At 61.9% G+C, this 17,452-nt stretch overlaps 1 protein-coding gene across 1 annotated transcript; it reads left to right on the top strand.

Annotated features, from left to right (window-relative positions):
• The first annotated feature begins 1,271 nt into the window (after nucleotides 1-1,271).
• On the top strand, nucleotides 1,272-16,940 carry GBX1 (gastrulation brain homeobox 1). The gene is made up of 3 exons (XM_045003273.1): nucleotides 1,272-1,509; nucleotides 1,757-2,452; nucleotides 15,427-16,940. Exons 2-3 carry the CDS (start codon nucleotides 1,993-1,995, stop codon nucleotides 15,945-15,947), a joined length of 981 nt encoding a protein of 326 aa, XP_044859208.1. The 5' UTR covers nucleotides 1,272-1,509; nucleotides 1,757-1,992; the 3' UTR covers nucleotides 15,948-16,940.
• The last annotated feature ends 512 nt before the right edge of the window (nucleotides 16,941-17,452 follow it).

Below are 17,452 nucleotides of genomic sequence, written 5' to 3'. Positions count from 1 at the left end.
GCCCGGCCCCGGGAGTTCGCCGAGTCCCGCTGGCAGCAGTTCTGGGGGGCGGCCAGTTCCTGCGTGCGGGACTCGGGGAGCTGCCCCCCATTATCCCGGCCCCGGCCCGTTACCCCGTAACCACCCCCACTTCCCCACCTGCCCGTCTCGGGCTCCCCGGTCCCCCCCTGACCCCCGCTGCCCGTTACCCCCCTCGGGCTCCCCGGTCCCCCCCTGACCCCCGCTGCCCGTTACCCCCCTCGGGCTCCCCGGTCCCCCCATGACCCCCGCTGCCCGTTACCCCCCTCGGGCTCCCCGGTCCCCCCATGACCCCCGCTGCCCGTTACCCCCCTCGGGCTCCCCGGTCCCCCCATGACCCCCGCTGCCCGTTACCCCCCTCGGGCTCCCCGGTCCCCCCCTTACCCCCGCTGCCCGTTACCCCCCTTCGGGCTCCCCGGTCCCCCCCCGACCCCCGCGGCCCGTTACCCCCCTCGGGCTCCCCGGTCCCCCCCCGACCCCCGCTGCCCGTTACCCCCCTCGGGCTCCCCGGTCCCCCCCCCCGACCCCCGCTGCCCGTTACCCCCCTTCGGGCTCCCCGGTCCCCCCCCCGACCCCCGCTGCCCGTTACCCCCCTCGGGCTCCCCGGTCCCCCCCCCGACCCCCGCTGCCGGTTACCCCCCCTCGGGCTCCCCGGTCCCCCCCCCATGACCCCCGCTGCTCGTTACCCCCTTCGGGCTCCCCGGTCCCCCCATGATCCCCGCTGCCCGTTACCCCCCTCGGGCTCCCCGGTCCCCCCATGATCCCCGCTGCCCGTTACCCCCCTTCGGGCTCCCCGGTCCCCCCCCGACCCCCGCTGCCCGTTCCCCCCCCCGGGCTCCCCGGTCCCCCCCCGACCCCCGTTGCCCGTTACCCCCCTCGGGCTCCCGGGTCTCCCATGATCCCCGCTGCCCGTTACCCCCCTCGGGCTCCCCGGTCCCCCATGACCCCCGCTCCCATCCCCCCGGCCCATTCAGTCCCAGCCAAAGCGCCGCAGAAAGGCTTGACAAGTGGCCGGGCGAAAGCATCTGTCTGGCCGCGCCGCCCCCGTCCCGCCTGCCCCAGCCTACAAAAGCGCCCTTGTGCGGCTCCCTTGTGCTCCGGCCTCAGTAATTACCGATCATCAATCAGCGTTAATCACAGCTGATTAGGCGGGAGGGGGGCGGTGCCTTCCCAGGCCGGGCGCGCCGGGGGCCGGTCCCTGCCCCTCGAGCGGCTAAGGGGGAACTCAGGCGTGGCGTGAGGAAGATGGATGAGTCCGGAGGGCGACACCCCGCCCCCGCCCCCCCGCGCTGAGCCGGGCTGCGGGGAGCCTCGGAGCGCGCCGCCACTCCAGCCCTCGAAGGCGGCGGGCAGGCAGCGCTGCCGGGGCTCCGGGGCAGGGCTGCGGCGCAGGAGCCCGCAGGGCCGAGGAGGGTCGTGAGAAGGGACCCGGGGACCGCGCAGCGCAGAGGGGGAGTCCCGCGCAGTGTGGAGGAGGAGCCCGGCGGAGCACCCCGCGCAGCCCAGAGCCGGGACACCGCGCGCCCCGCGCAGAGGTTGAACGCGCAGCGCAGAGGGGGAGCCCGGCGGACACCGCGCAGAGGTTGGACGCCCCGCGCAGCCCAGAGCCGGGACGCCCCGCGCCCTGCGCAGAGTGGGAGCCCGGCGGACTCGGAGCCGGGACACCGCGCGCCCCGCGCAGAGGCTGAACGCGCAGCGCAGAGGGGGAGCCCGGCGGACACCGCGCAGAGGTTGGACGCCCCGCGCAGCCCAGAGCCGGGACACCGCGCGCCCCGCGCAGAGGGGGAGCCCGGGGGACTCAGAGCCGGGACACCGCGCAGAGGTTGGACGCCCCGCGCAGGGGGAGCCCGCAGCGCAGAGGCTGGGCACCGCGCGCCCGGGAGCAGCCGGGCGGCCCGGCAAGTTGGCGGCGACTGGAACCCGTGGGGAGGTGGGGGCGCAGCCAGCCCGGGAGGCGCTCCGCGCCCGCTCGCCATGCAGAGACCCAGCGGCCAAGGGGCCGCCTTCTCCATCGACTCGCTGATCGGGACCCCGCCGCCGCGCTCCGGCCACCTGCTCTACACCGGCTACCCCATGTTCATGCCCTACCGGCCGCTGGTGCTGCCCCAGGCGCTGTCCCACGCGCCCCTGCAGTCCGGCCTCCCCCCGCTCGCCCCGCTGGCCTCCTTCGCCGGCCGCCTCACCAACACCTTCTGCGCCAGCCTGGGGCAGGGGGTGCCCTCCATGGTGGCGCTCACTACCGCGCTGCCCAACTTCAGCGAGCCCCCCGACGGCTTCTACCCGGCGCAGGAGCTGCCGGCTGCGCGCACCAACCCGGAGCCGGGCTGCAGGCGGAGCGCAGAGAGCTTGGAGGCGGAGGAGCTGCCCCCGGCCCGGGACAAGGGGCCCCCTGAGCCGCCGCTACACTTCCCGGACCCTTTCCCCAGCCTGGCAGGTAAGAGCCGGCTGCCGCCGCCAGCGCCGTCCTGGCCAGCGGAACTTTCTGCGGGGTGGGCGCTGACCCCTTTCAAGGGTGCTGCAGCCGGGACCGGAGCGTCCTTCTGGAGCAGAACGGAGCTGCCAACCCTGTTCCGTGGGAAAGGCGCGGTGCCGTCCCGGCCCTCTGGGGGTAGCGATGCAGCCTGGGCGAGAAGAGGCTCCGTACCCCTCATCGGCTCTGGCTCCTGAGCTACGGGGGGAGGGGGTAGGAGGCTGCCAGGGTGGGGAGCGATCGGGAGCAGACGGAGGGAGAGAACTGGGAGTGGAGGGAATAAGGGTGCTACAGGGAAAGACCCGAGAAAGGAGGCACGGGGAAGGGGCTCTGCGGAGGAGACACCCCTGGACCAAACAGAGCCGGAGTTGGGGGAAGCATCCTGGGAGGTGCTGGGACCAGGGCTGAAGGATTGGGGCGGAGGGGACAGGGACCACGGGGACGGGTTGCGCCGGCGTTGGAGATGGGCGGGGGGGGGATGCAGTGGGGACCGAGGGTCCAGGGGTGCAGACAGGAGGGATTGGCGAGTGTGGAGCCCCCTGGGAGAAGGGGGCTGTGGGGTGGACTAATAGGAAGGGGCAGGGGCAGCTGGAATTAGGGGGCTAAGGAGGGCGGCAGGTGGAGCCGGGGTTGCGGGGTGAGGGGGGGCTGCGGGGAGAGAGGGACCCTCGGGAAGGGGAAACCGGGTTGGAGTAAAGGGGACTGCAGGTGGAGGAGCAGGCGGAGCGGCAGGCGGAGCCGGGGTAGGGAGGCAGGGGAAGCCGGTGCTGGAGGTGAAGGAGGCTGCAGGGGTAGCCGAGGTTGGGGTGCAGGGGGCCGGGCAGACCTGGGTGCGTGGGGAAGGGGTCTGTGGCATGGAATAATTCGGGGGGGGGCGCGTGGGGCTGCTGGTGGAGCCGCGGTTGGGTGCAGGAGAAAATTGTTTCGGGGCAGGTAGACGTGCGGGGGGCGGGGGAGCGGCTGATGGGGCGGGAAGGGGGTTCCTGGCGGAGGCCCCCTCTGCTGTGCCTGGGGGGGGAGCTCTCCGAGAACCACAGCTGTGTGATTCGGGGCGGGGGAGGGTTTGCTCCAGAGGAGGCGCTGGCTCTGGGTATCTCGGTCCTTGGGGGCCCCCCGGTGTGGCTCTGTCCCAGGCTGGCGGGCAGGGGAGGGGTCGGGTCTCCCGCGGGAGCTGGCTCCCACCCCGTCCCGAGCTCCCCACAGGCAGCCCTGGGAGTAGGCGTGGCCGGGTGCGTCTAGAGGTGGCGACCCGGGGGGACCCCAGGCCCGAGGGAGAAGGGGTGGGGAGCGCCGCTCCCCTCGCGGGCCCCACCCCGGGCTCGGCTCGGGACAGACCCGGCTGTAGCGGCCCCTCCGCTCGGGGCTGCCCCGGCGTGTGACGCACCTGCCCCAGCAGCCCACGATGGGACGGGACCCACGTGCGCGTGTGGGCGCCACGGTGTCCCGCGGGGATGGGGTGTCGGGTGGGTGGCTGTGCCAAGGGGTGTCTGGCGGAGTGGGAGCTCGGGCCTGCGCAGGTGTCTGTGCCCAGGTGCGGTGGGATGGGGGTGTTGGTGTGCGCAGGGGGGTGGCTGTGCCGGTGGTGTCCGGAGGCGGGTTGGGGGTGTCCGGCGGGGATAGAGTTGAGGGGGCGCAGGTGGCTGTGTCGGGGGTATCTCGAGTGGGAGGTGTGCCGAGGTGTGACGGCATGGAGGGGTTTCCGGCCCGGGGTGGGTCTGGCCGCGCGAGGGTATTCGGGGTGCGCGGGGCGCGGGCTCGGGAGGGCAGGGGGTGCCCGGCGGGTAGGTGGGTGTGGCAAGGTGTGGCGGCATGGGCTGGATTTCAGGCCGGTGGGTGTGTGCGCGCTTTGGCGGGGTGGGGACTGGAGGGGGGGGGTCCGGCGAAGATAGAGTTGGGAGGGGGTGCGCAGGTGGCTGTGCCGGGGTGTCCGGCGGAGCGGTTCGGGGGTGCGCAGGTACGTGGCTGTGCCGCGGGTGTCCCGCGGAGGGGTTCGGGGGTGCGCAGGTACGTGGCTGTGCCGTGGGTGTCCCGCGGAGCGGTTCGGGGGTGCCCAGGTGGGTGGCTGTGCCGCGGGTGTCTCGAGTGGGGGGGTGCCCAGGTGTGGCGGCCCGGCAGGATTTCTGGCCGGGGGTGGGTCTGCGCGCGTGGGGGGATCCGGGGTTTGCGGGGTGGGTGTGGGAACGGGAGGGAGGTGTCCAGCGGGGAGCGCTAGGGGTGTCGGTGTTTGCAGGTGGGATGTCTCGGGGTCACCCCCCTCGCAGCAGCCGCCCCCAGCTCAGCTGAGCGGTCTGGAGCCGGGCCCCGCCCTGCAGAGGGTACCCGGAGTCGGGGTCACCCCCCTCGGCCCGCTCCCAGCACCAGGGCGCGGCGCTCTCCGAGCTGCTGGCGCCCAGCTGTGGGTGCTGCTCCGCGGCGGCAGCGGGGATCGAGCCCTGACCCGGTCTGGCGGTGCCGGGCGCCCCGCAGGGATGGGAGCAGCTGGCGACTCTATTCCCACGGCACCGCCGCGAGCGCCCGGCGGCCGGAGGGTCCAAGTCCCCCCTGCCTCCATCAGAGAGACGCGGACCCCCAGGCCTCCTGCAACCGCGACCACCTGGGGGCTGGCAACCCCAGGCACCGCAGAGGCGTCCGGCCAGCCCGTGTCCGAGGGCTGCAGTCACCGCCCCGGGGAGCCCCCAGCAGGGGGAGCGGGTCTAGGTCTCAGCAGTGGAACCCCCTGAAGCCCGGGGGAGCCCGGGGCCGCCTCTCGTCAGTTTTCCCCTTGTGTCAGGAAACGTCCTCGTCTGCTGCTGCCTCCCCCAGCCAGGTGCTTCCCTGCCCCCAGCAGCCACCTCTGTCCCGTCCCCCCCCGCCGCCGCCGCCGCCCTCAGCCTGCAGGAAGCATGGCTGGAGAAACCTGGGGGTTCCTGGGGGTTCCTGGGGGTGGGTCCGCGGAGGGGCTGCCTATCGTTGTTTTGTGTCCCCGCGGTATCCCCTCTGAACAGGCTGTGCCGGAGCAGGGGGCCGGGCGGATTTGACCTGGGAATGTTGCAGGGGAGTTACACTGGGGATGGGGGACTTCCCTGGAAGGAGGCTCCCTGAGCCAGGAGGGGGGTTGGGAGAAGTGACACCTTCTGCCCGGGAGACTGAACAAAGGGGAGGAGGAGCTGGGGGAGGGGGGAGAGAGCTGCTGGAGGAGGTTTTGTTTTCAGTCTTGGGCTGGGGGGTGCAACAGCAGGGAACCCCAGGCTGGGGTCTAAGCTCCCTGCCCTCCCCAGAGGGACCTGGCTGAGGGGTCCTGGTTGCACCTACAAGCCCTGCTTGGGACTGTGTCCTGTCGGCTAATAAACCTTCTGTGTTACTGGCTGGCTGAGAGTCCTGGGGAATTGCAGGAATTGGGGGTGCAGGGCCCTGACTCCCCCACACTCCGTGACAACTCCAGTCCGTCTCTCTCTTCTGAGATGTGTGTTCCCTGCCTCTCGGCGTCCTGCATTCTGGGGTCTCCTCTGAGACCCAGTGACCAGCACTAGGCCCCTGGCCTCGGCTCCTGTCCTGGCATTAGGCACTTTACCTAGGAGTCTCCAGCCCGTCCCTTAGCACCCCATGTTACTTTCACTTGTATGACCACGGCTGGACATTGGGCGCAGGTCTCTGAGGTTCCAGGACCGTCCCTTAGACCCCTGAGATGTACACGCTGTTAGCAACAGGCATTTCCTAGCTTGATCAGTGTGAAATGCCATCCCTGCCCGTTCCCAGGCTGGGTCTGGTTCCTCACTCTTCTCTGGTCTCCCCGCAACCTGAATAATTGAATGTCATGTGCAGGCTTCCCCGTCCTGCCCACCCTCCTCTGCAGATCAGTAGGGGTTAAGCCCTGGGCCCCCAGTCCAGCGATCTTTTATCCTGCCTCTTGGTTCTGCCCTGCTCTGGTTTCTGATCTGACTGAGCCGCCGCTCTCATCCTGTCTTTACTTCGTTCCCTTCAGAGCATCATCAACAGTCCTCTGAAAAATCCAAACTGGTAACCTGTTCTCCTTTTGCTGCAGCTTTGCATGCACAAAGATTTGATACCCGAGGCATTTTCTAATTCATTTCCTCTGCAGAGGCTGGGCAGCCTTGTATCAGGGGTGCACGGGCTGGGTGCTCTGGACCCAGTGAGAATGAAGTCAGACAGGGCCCTCGGGCAGTGTGACTCCCCTGGGGTGCACTCTCACCAGGGCAAGCCCCCTCCTCCTGGGTCTGACCTCGGAGCATTCAGCGCCTGTTCACACCAGGAGCACCCTGCAGCGAGTAGGGGACACCTGGGGAGCCTCACACCCCCCCAAAGGGCCCTGCCCCCCAAACCACAGTTACTCTCAGCCAGCGTGGAAAACAGAAGGTTTAATACACAACTGGAACACAGTGTAGAACAGATCTTGTTAGTACAGAAATCAGGAACATTTTGCAAAGTCCATCTTGATGGGGGTTCCAGAGCCCTGGCCCTCCCTGCTGAGTCCCAAGCTGAGGGACTGACTCATTTCCAGCAGCCCAACCTCTGACACCCCAGCTGCTCCTACTCAGTCTGAGGTTCTCTTCTCTGGGCAAACAGGTCACCTGATCTCCACCTCTCCTTGCTCCAACTTGTGGCAGCCGGCTGGCTCCTGGTTGAGGGGCCTTGGCCATCAGTTGCCAGGTTAGAGTGTGTCCAGTCATTATCTGTGTGCAGGCAGCTAGCGTCAGTGACTCCTGCCCACTAGGGTCGCTGCAAAAATCACGCACCCTTGCCCCACTTTGAGGTATTTGTGTAATACACAGGGGAAACTAAAGCACACACAGTACTTGTGGAAAACATTAAGAACCCCCCCCCCAAACACACACACACACTTTGTCCCTGGTATCGCAAGTTCCTCTGTTTATACTTCTATTTGAGGTACATTGGTTGAAAGTGAAGTAAGGCTCACTGGTCTGTAATTCCCAGAATCATGACTTGCGCCTTTTTCAAAGATGGGTGTAAAATTGGCTCCTCTTCAATCCTCTACTTTTGTTAGCAGCTCAGCTACTTCAGGTCTCTTGGGTAGATAAATATCTTGTTCTGGTGACTTGTTGCTCTTTTTTTTACCAGTTCTAGCACCTCCCCTTTTACACCTTGGTCTCTGACAGTCTTTTAAAAATCTAAATAAATTGTCAGCCAGTTCCCTTTATCCATTTACTTTGACATGTTCAGATAATTCTAAGAGATCAGCAGAATTAAAGGTCTAGAAAACATGACCCATGAGGGAAGATTTTAAAAATTGGATTTGTTTGATCTGGAGAAGAGTGAGAGGGGACATGAGAACAGTTTTCAAGTACATAAAAGGTTGTTACAAGGAGGAGGGAGGTAAATTGTTCTCCTGAACCTCTGAGGACAGGACAAGAAGCAATGGGCTTAAACTGCAGCAAGGGCGGTTTAGGTTGGACATTTGGAAAAACTTCCTACCTGTCAGGGTGGTTAAGCCCTGGAATAAATTGCCCAGGGAGGTTGTGGAGTCTGTCCCTGGAGGTTTTTAAGAGCAGGTTGGACAAACCCCTGTCAGGGATGGTCTAGATAATGTGTAGTCCTGCCATGAGTGCAGGGGGCGGGAGTAGATGACCTGGAGAGGTCCCTTCCAGTCCTACAATTTTACGATTTTCCTTTGAATACAATGTGCTGGTTAGACCCTCTCCTACTGTGATCTGCCAGGTGTTGTAATAGACTATTTTTAATGATAATTTCATCCAGTTTCCCAGGTACAGATGTGAGGCTGGCTGATCTGTAAGATCCTCTTTTAAAATGCATTTGCTCCCCTCCAGTAGTTGGCGACAGTAGCTGGCTTTTAATAAGAAGTTGCATATTTTGCTAGCAGCTCAACACTTCCTATTCAGATGCCTTCAGGATTCGGTGATGGAGCATCTGGGCCTGGGGACTTGTGGCTTTTGTAAATGATCAGTTTGCTTCAGCACTTCTTCTGCTGCCCCGATCTTTGCGAGCACCTCAACTTTATAGTGAGAAAAGGGCAGGGCCAGGGTGGGAATCTCCACAGCAGTCTCTGCATGGAGACCAATGCATAGAAATCACTTCGCTTCTCAGCAATGTTTTTGGCTTCTTTAATTGCTCCCTTTAATCCCCAGTGATCCAGTGGACCCCCCAGTTCTTCACAGGCTTCTTGCTTCTGATGGACATCCAGACTCTCTCGTTTGCTTTTGCACCTGTTACAGGTGTCTCTGTGATGTGTCTCTGGCCCCATCACCTTAGCGCCTCCTGGGGGTGGCGGGGCAGGTCTCCCCACGGCCGGATGGGGAGTGAGGCACAGTGACTTGCTCAAGGCCCCGAAGGAAGCCGATGGCTGAGCAGGAAATTGAATGCTGGTCTCCTATGTTCTAGGCAAGGGCCTTAACCACTGGCCCATCCTTCGCGCTTTGCTGTCAAGCCCCACTCTGGCCCTTCCAGCTCCCCTCTCACCAGCAGTAGCGTACGCGCCTGTTCGGTTCACTGGGGCAGGCTTCAAGGATTTCGGTGTGGCCCGAATAGCCTGGCCCCTCTGCTATTTAGCCCTATTGGCTTCCTCTTCGCTTCCTGCTCCCTTTTGTTCCGCAGCTCCTTTGCCTTCAGAGCGTCTCTTATTGTCTTGGGTTTCTCGGTAGCATCCATGCCCCTGCAGGGATTTTACTGCCTCTGCAGCTGACCCCCGCGGGGGCCTTTCTGAACAGCTGCTTTGTTCTATTGCAATCCCCCGTCAGTGTCACTTTGTGGGGCCTCGCCGCCTCCAGGCACAGAACCTCATTCGATTGTGGTCACTGGGAGCGGCGCCGCTACCGCCACTTCTGGACTCAGCGCCTGTTCGTTCCGTCAGAGTGTTGGGACAGCGAGTGCCCAGAACCAGCTGCTCCACGGAACAGCGGCCAGGAGCGTTACGCAGGGCATCGGGCCAGTCACCTGGGCTCTATGAAAGCGCCAGCATTGTTTCTCTAACCTCTGCTCTGTTAGGCCTCTGCCCAGGTCTGTGCTGGTAGCTGGAGCCCCCATTATCATCAGAACTTGGCTGGAGCCCTTCTCCCAGCAGTGGAGCTCTTTCTTGTCCCCGTCTCGCCCTCCCTCCTGTGTCACTGGTACCCGCATGTCCCACTGTGCCAGGCCCCTTGAGGTGCCCCTCTTGCGCTGCATGTCATGGGCAAATGGTGGTGCTAATGGTGACTGCATGAGGATCCTTTGGCTGGTCCAGTCTGTAGCTTTCCTCTAGCTGGAGAAATGTTAAATATTTGTCATAAGCAGATTCAATGGAGGTGAAGTTCCAGTCATGCACCAAAGGGGCAGAGTTAAGGGTGGAAAGGAACAAACCTTAGAGAACCCCTTATCTCCAGCAAGCCCTCAGGACTGGAGAGGGACAAGTGGGTTATGATTCCACAAACAGCTGCATCCCATTCTTTCTCTCTCCCGACCCCGGCACCTCCCGCCCAGGCTGGGTCCCCAGACCACACGTGGGGTTGTTTAGCTTTGCGTAGTGACTGTGGTGGTTGCACACACGTTGCTGGGCCCCTGGGTGGCAGGTTGTCTGGCCTGTGTTAGACTGAGACTTTGGGATCTGTGGCCCTGATGTCCAGAATGGATGGGGCAGAGGAGATGTGGCTTAGGGGGGAGTCCTTGGTCCCAGCCCCTAGCAGGGAGGCGAATAAGACCAGGTCTGACCTGTTCACAGCTTGTGGCTTCTTGAAGGCTGTGGATTGTAGGGGCTGCCCGGCCTTGGCGTCAGAGTAACCTGCATCTCCTTCGCTGGCAGGCCCATGGGTGCTGCTGGCTGGCGGGGGGAGTGCCTGTAGCTCAGGGAGAGGCAGCCATGGCTCCTGGCATTGGCAGTATGTAGTCCCTGGCTCAGAGATGGTTGGAAGCTCTTTTCCTACACCCGGCTCGTGAGACGCCGAGGGGTGTGGATGTCTGGGGGCACAGAAGCGAAGGGTGGTCAGAGGCCAGGAAGGCAGCAAAGCACAGGGTAAAGGTGGTGCTGATGGGCCTTGGGGAGACCTCGACACCCTTTTGTTGACTCTCGCCAGGGCTTTCAGGCAGGTAATGGAGCTGTTGGGGTGGGACTCATCCGGGTGAGTAACCAGTGAGTCGCATGGTAACTCTTCTGTGTGATTCGTCGTGTGTGGGGTCCCCACAGTGCCCGGAGACGAGCTGGGTGTTGTCCTGAAAGTACAGGGTGAGCTGGCACCTGCCCCAGCTGCTTGGGTGTGAACGGCAGTTGTGATGGACCCCGGCAGGCGGGGACGTGCTAGTACTGTTGTGTCTCCCGTTACTGAGGTTAGGCATGGCTGCATTGTGTGTAGGTCTGAGGGTGAAGCGGCTCCTGCCTCCGTGATGGGGGTGTTGCTGAATCGCTGTCCTGGCCCCACAAACTCAGCTGCTTCTTGGCCCCGAGAGCGTTCCCTGCAGCTGGGCCTGGCTGTATTTCTGGGACATGGAAACTCTCTGACGTGGCCTGCTCTGCTCAGAGCTCTGACGGCTGCAGGACAGCCCTGTTTCAGGAGAAGATGGGCCTGGCCCATGTCTCAGCTCCCTGCAGCAGCGGCCAGGAGGGATGTGTTCAGCCCAGCTGCTAGGACCTGGGATGCTTTCAGCTCCTCCACCGGGGGGGGGCGGTATTAGCACTAGCAGACAGCTGCCCCGTGGGTGGCGGTGAGGAGCTCAGGGGGTCAGCGAAGGCTGCAGAAGGGGAATGGAGACTTGTCCCTGGACAGGGGTTGTCTGGGGCCCAGCGCTGAGACCTCAATCCTCTCTGCTTCCTGACTGGGGGCTTTACGGGGTCTATCTTCCACACTGAGTTAACTTGGGGGACTGGCACCCAGGTCTGGGCACCTGGACTGCCCCTGCCCGGGTGGGAGGCCTGGTCTACACCTAACTTAGGTCAGCCTAGCTACGTCCCTCTCAGAGGTGTGAAAAATTCACAGCCTTGAGGCAGCGTTCAGCCATTCTGAGCCCTGGTGGAGACACCGCTAGGTGGGTGGAAGAGTTCTGTCAGTCTAGCTACCGCCTCTGCCAGGGATGGAGCCAGTACAGCAATCGGGAAAACCCCTTCCGTTGCTGTAGCAAGGGTGTATGCTACGGCACTACAGAGGCAGAGCTTCAGCTACTGCGGTGTAGACAAGGGCTGAGTGTGGCACTCAAAGGGAATGTCAGGGTTCATTGACTTGTGCCCTGTCTCTTTATGGGTCGGAGAACTGCTGACGAGGGAACACAGAGGGGGAAGCAAGGAGAGTGCTTGTCCCGGTGAGACTGAGCTGGCGTGGGGCTTAGGCAGGCTGCGTGTGTTTGTTGGCTTGTTAATATACCTATAAGTCTAATGGAACCTCTGTTTTAAAACCATCCTTGGACTGGGAGTGTAACATTAACACCCACCCTGCAGAACCCTTATCATAGAATCTCAGGGTTGGAAGGGACCTCAGGAGGTATCTAGTCCAACCCCCTGCTCAAAGCAGGACCAACCCCAACTAAATCATCCCAGCCAGGGCTTTGTCAAGCCGGGCCTGAAAAACCTCTAAGGAAGGTTTTCCTGCATTCCTGTCCTCGCTGGGGTTGCACTGACTGGTCTGTGTCACTCGGACGTCTCCAGACACATCCCAGGGCTCTTTTTTCTTTTCCTAGTGAGTTGTGGGAGAACTTGTTTGTCCTTCTGGGCACATGGGGGAATTGTGGGAAGGCGTTTGTCACAGAGTCACTAGGCCGATGCTCTGGAACTGCTCTGCATGAAGCCAGTCAGGACTCTGTCGCCAAGGCAAGAAGTTTACATGGCTTCCCCTTCCTGGGTCTGACCTCGGAGCATTCAGCACCCCTGTTCTCACCCCAGGTGGGGCTCCTGGGGAAGCCAGAGGGAGGGCGCTGCACCCAACTCTGCAGTCAGCTGTGACTCTCAGCCAGCCGGTAAAAGAGAAGGTTTATTAGTCAACATGTACACAGCATAGGACAGAACTTATTAGCACAGAAATCAGTTACTTTCTGCCAAGTCCATTGTGGGGGAACCCCAGGCAAGACACCAGGACACCCCACCTCGAGTCCCCCCCGCAGACTGAACTGGACTCAGCTGCCTGGCCTCCGACATCCCATTGCTGCTCTTCTGGTCTTTGTCTTGCTTCCTGGGCAAAGTGTCACCTGGTCACATCCCACTTCTGGCTTTCAGGTTATTAAGAGCAGCACCCATCACTTATGTGCAGGCAGCAGGAGCAGCCTCGCCGGCCCCTGAGGGTCTCAGGAAAAGTCACACCTTTATCCCCACTACCTAGCCATTGGTGCAGCACACAGGGAAACTGAGGCACGCGGTTTTCATGCAAGACTGTAAGACTCACATAGGCTCACGTACAACACAATAAGGAGGAAACCCCCACTTTCTTGCAGCATTGGAGGATTATCGACACTCAGGTGATGTAGCCTATCTCCTCCCTGCAAAGCAGGCAGCTTACCAAGCGGAGTGAAAGCAGCACGTGGCCGTTAGCTGGCCTGCTGGGGCCATAGGTTAACCCAGGTGCAAAGCTGCCACCACCCTCCAGTGAGAGGGTTTTGCGTGTGGAAAGGAGGTGCTTGGGGCAATACCCATCCCAGCCTGGGTTAATTCTGCAGTGAGAACAGACCGATAGCTCCTGGAAGCTCCAGTCTCTGCTGGCTTTGTCTCGGAGAGTCAGCGCTGTGCAATCTGGAGCAGGTGACTTTGTGCTGGAGTGGCTCTGGGCACTGGACCAGCTCTGCTGGCTCCTGCAGAGGCTCAGCTCTGGCCTGCATCCGTGGAGCTTCTTAGCTCCTTGACCTGGGGCTAAATCCAGGCCTGCTCTGCTTACAGATGCTGTCAGCAAGGGCTGCTGGTCGGCCAAGCCTCAGGAAGGGTTTATGAACTCCCCGAAGCTCACCCTGTGTCTGGGCATAGTTCCCCTTGAGCCAGCAATGGGGAGAAGGCAAAACCCTGTCTGGAACGAACTCTTTGCTTTTCTTTAGCTCCATTACTTAAAAGGTTGTGAATCTGGCACCACTCCCGCTGCAGAACAGAAGGGGATTGTTTTCCAGGAAGGCACTGGGAGTAGAGGTTGGGTTTAAAATGGACATGTGCTGTTCTGAGCCGCAGAGCGTGGGGTGACTCCTGGAAACCTGGGCAAGCTTCTTGGTGCTGTCGCTTCCCATCCTGCTGCTGCCCATGTGCGGAACCAGCAGAAATCCTGCAAAAACCCCACATCTGGCTCGACAGTTCCAGTTTTTGGCAAAAGTAAATTTCAGATTTCCACCAGTGACTGTTCATGCTTGCTGGGGAGAGACGTACGGCATGTGCTTCTGGTTCTGTTCCTTGAGTGGGTGACGTGACAGCACAACCTGCGAACGCTAGCTAGAGCAGCGCTTCTCAAACTGGGGGTCAGGACCCCATTTTACTGGGGTCACCAGGGCTGGCGTTAGACTGGCTGGGGCCTGGGGCCAAAGCTGGAGCCCCACCGCCTGGACTCAGGCTTCGGCTTCAGCCCGGAGTGCTGGGGCTCAGGTTACAGGCCCCATGCCTGGGGCAAAGCCCTTGGGCTTCGGCTTTGGCCCCCTGCCCGGAGCAGCAGGACTCAGGTGGGCTCACACTTCAGTCCCCCCTCCTGGGGCAGTGGAGTCATTTTTGTTGTCGGGGGGGGGGGGGTGACGTTATTGATATAAGCTGGGACCATATAGAACACGGGTTGCAACCAAGGTCCTGTAGTGGCACCAAATCTTAAGTAAAGGGGGTCATCTATGGTGCCTAAGACCAGGCCCTGGGTTGCTGGTTATGATTGTGCTGTCTGGGTTCATGTGTCATTTTGTAGTTGAAGATATGAGTATTGGCTCTCTACTGTCTGTATTTCAACTTTGTGCTCTGCTGCTGGGTGACACCCCAGACAAGCTGGTGTTAGCTCTGCCTAGCCTGCTTGATGGCCCATCACTGGGGGTTTTAAGCCCAGCTTGGACACACCCTGTCAGGGATGGTTTACCTGGGTCTGGAGCGGGGGCTGAGGCTGGGAGCAAGAGCTGGGGCTGGAGTGGGAGTGGGAGCTGGGGCCAGGGGCCAGGCCAGCGTGTAGCTGGGTGATGCTCCCTCCCTACATCCCTTGGGGGCTGGCCCAGGCCCTGGCAGTCCCCATAGCCTGGGGACCCCTGAGCTGGCCAGACTCTGCTCAGAACGAACACACCCAGTGAGGAACCTGCCGGAGGCTGGCTCTGGAGCAGCACAGCTGGGCCTGGGGCATTGCTGCGGTGTCTGTGACACAGCGGCGGGGAGGTGCTCCGCGAGTGTGGCTAACGCAAGCTGGAATAACGAGCCCTTGTCTCAACCAAGGCAGCCCAGAACTTTGGCCTGGCTGAAGGGGATGGGAAGCGACATCCATTTATTTCCTGGGAGCTGAGAGCTGTTCCCTGCCGGGACCATTAGCAGCAGAGCCGGGCGGAGATGGACATTGCAGTAACTGCAGGGGAAAATGACTCTCCCAAAGCATGTGCCCTGCCCCCCCAAGCGCGCGCATGCTGCAGAGCCCCCGACTCCATCCAGTGAGCCTCACATCTGCTGAGTCTGGGCTGGAGCCTGGTGACTTCCAGGCAGACGGGAGTTCTGCTCAGACGCGTGGGAGGCAGGGAGGGCACCAAACCCAGAAATTGTCCCTCATCTTTCCCTCCCCGTCCTGGCATGGGCCGCATGGGGGAGGCTCCTCCTGCAGTGCCCTGCTCTGGTGCTTTGCACTGGTGCGGTGGGGCGGGGGGGGGGGTAGGCAGGAGTGACAGGGTGAGCCCTAGTGCAGACAAGGGGTCATTATCTTTTCACGGGGCTGGCTCAGAGCAGGTGGCTAAAGTGCTGGGGGTCCCTTGCCCTTGGGACCCACAGGGACACCGGTGCAGACAAGGCTCTGAGGTGGGGGGTGTTGGCCCAGCAGACCGGCTCCCTCGCCCCGTGCCGGTGCCCTGGTTAACGCTCTTTGTCTTGGCTGCAGATGGCAAGGCGTACAGCTCCGATGAAGAGAAGCTGGAGGTGAAATCGGCGGAGACCCCGTGCAGTGAGAGGGAAGAGGAGAGCTCGGCGCCTGACAGCGAGGACGAGAGCTTCCTGGATGGGAGCAGCGCCAGCTGCCTGGGGCCCAAGGCCAAGGCCAAGAGCAGCTCCGGCGGGGAGCAGGCACCCCCCGGCTCCAACCCAGGGAAGAGCCGCCGGAGGCGCACGGCCTTCACCAGCGAGCAGCTGCTGGAGCTGGAGAAGGAATTCCACTGCAAGAAGTACCTGAGCCTGACGGAGCGCTCGCAGATCGCCCACGCCCTCAAGCTCAGCGAGGTGCAGGTCAAGATCTGGTTCCAGAACCGCCGCGCCAAGTGGAAACGCATCAAAGCCGGCAACGTCAACAACCGCTCCGGTGAGCCCGTCCGCAACCCCAAGATCGTGGTGCCCATCCCAGTGCACGTCAACAGGTTCGCCGTGCGCAGCCAGCACCAGCAGATAGAGCAGGGCAGCCGGCCCTGAGCCCTGCCACACGCTCCGGGCTCCAGCTCAGAAACTCTGTGGGAGGAAAACGCCAAATGCCCCTGGCTGCAAACTAGCAGGCACATGCCATGGCTGGCAGAGGGGCCTGCCTTGCATGGCCGAGCGGGCCCAGGGCTGCCCCAAGCTCCCATTCCGGATGCTGCAGCAAAGGGAGATGCTCCAGTGCAGACCCGTGGGGCGGCGCTGCAGGGGGGAGTTTTAACCATTTGTGCTCCAGCCGCTGCTCACAAACCTCTCTGTAAATATCCCTTATTTATTCTGTGTAAAGTCTGTACATATGGAATTGTGTGTGTCTGTCCATCTGTCGGGGGGAGTGCAGGGCTGCCTCCGAGCGGGATAGGGCTCTAGCTGGTGCTGGGCTCCTGTGTGCACTGATCAGTCTGTGGGTTCTCCAGGCCCCCTACCTCCGCATGCCGCCCTCTCTTCCCCCATCCCCTCCTCCCTGCAGCAGGGCAGGGTTGCACAGAAGGGGTGGATGGGGTACGTATTTTCTCACTGTCCGTAAGGTATCGCTGTGACTGGCTGCGTCTGTGCCCCATCCATGTATAGTTGTGATTTCAATAAATTATTTTCTATGGAAAGGAAACAAGATTCTTCCCTGCCTGCCTCCCTGAAAGGAGAGGCTCTGCCTGGAAACCATGCCACATGCCGCAGAGGTGGCCGGGGGATGGGAGGTGGCGGGGGTGGAGGAGCTCTCAGCCAATGTGTGCACATGCTGGAAATGCCCCATACTAACACAGCACCGTGCAAAATCAACATGGTGCGTATTACAGGAGTTAAAACCTGGCTGATCTCCAAAGGTAACTGCATGAGCCGACGTTGGCCCAAGGAGCTGTCTGGGTGAGATCCCACTGGATGGGATGCTTCTTGGTCGAACGCTAGTTCAAATCTTACTAATGATCCAGTGAAGAACATAGACAATTATTGCAGGTGGCACAAAGCCAGCCGGAGTGGGAGACGCTGGGGTAGGTCAATGACACGGCGCAGTCGGGCTTGCTCATGGAACAACATGGGCTTTAATACACCTCAGTGCAAGGTACCTGGAAATAGTGTCACCATCCCCAGGCAGGGGAACTAACCGTGGAGCAGTTTCCCAAGGGCCGTGGTGGGTTCTCCATCCCTAACAAGTGGGTGTTTTGCTAACAGACCTGCTCTGGGAATCAGTTGCGGGGAGTCTGAGGGCCTGCTCCATTGCAGCTCAGCCTAGATCTCTATGGTCCCCATTGAGCTTGGGGCATCTCTAAGGTCACAATAGGAACAAGGACAGTAGGTCATGTCGCTGTGGGGAGGGGCAAGTCTTTCCTGGTAATCCCTTGCACAGGGCTCCGGTCATGGTAGGAACCAGCTGGACTGGGACTCCTGCGGCCGTGCTGTGGCGAACCGTAAAAAGGCTAATGAGATCCATAAGCAGGGGGCTTTCCATTACGACTGGGAGGTGGGATTACCTGTTGGTGCAGCAGGAGTGTGACCATCACGGGATCCTG

Source organism: Mauremys mutica, chromosome 2, assembly GCF_020497125.1.
Source record: "Mauremys mutica isolate MM-2020 ecotype Southern chromosome 2, ASM2049712v1, whole genome shotgun sequence".
NCBI lineage: Eukaryota > Metazoa > Chordata > Testudines > Geoemydidae > Mauremys > Mauremys mutica.
The sequence above is the reverse complement of the archived record's forward strand: the minus strand, read 5'-3'. Positions and strand labels throughout refer to the sequence as shown.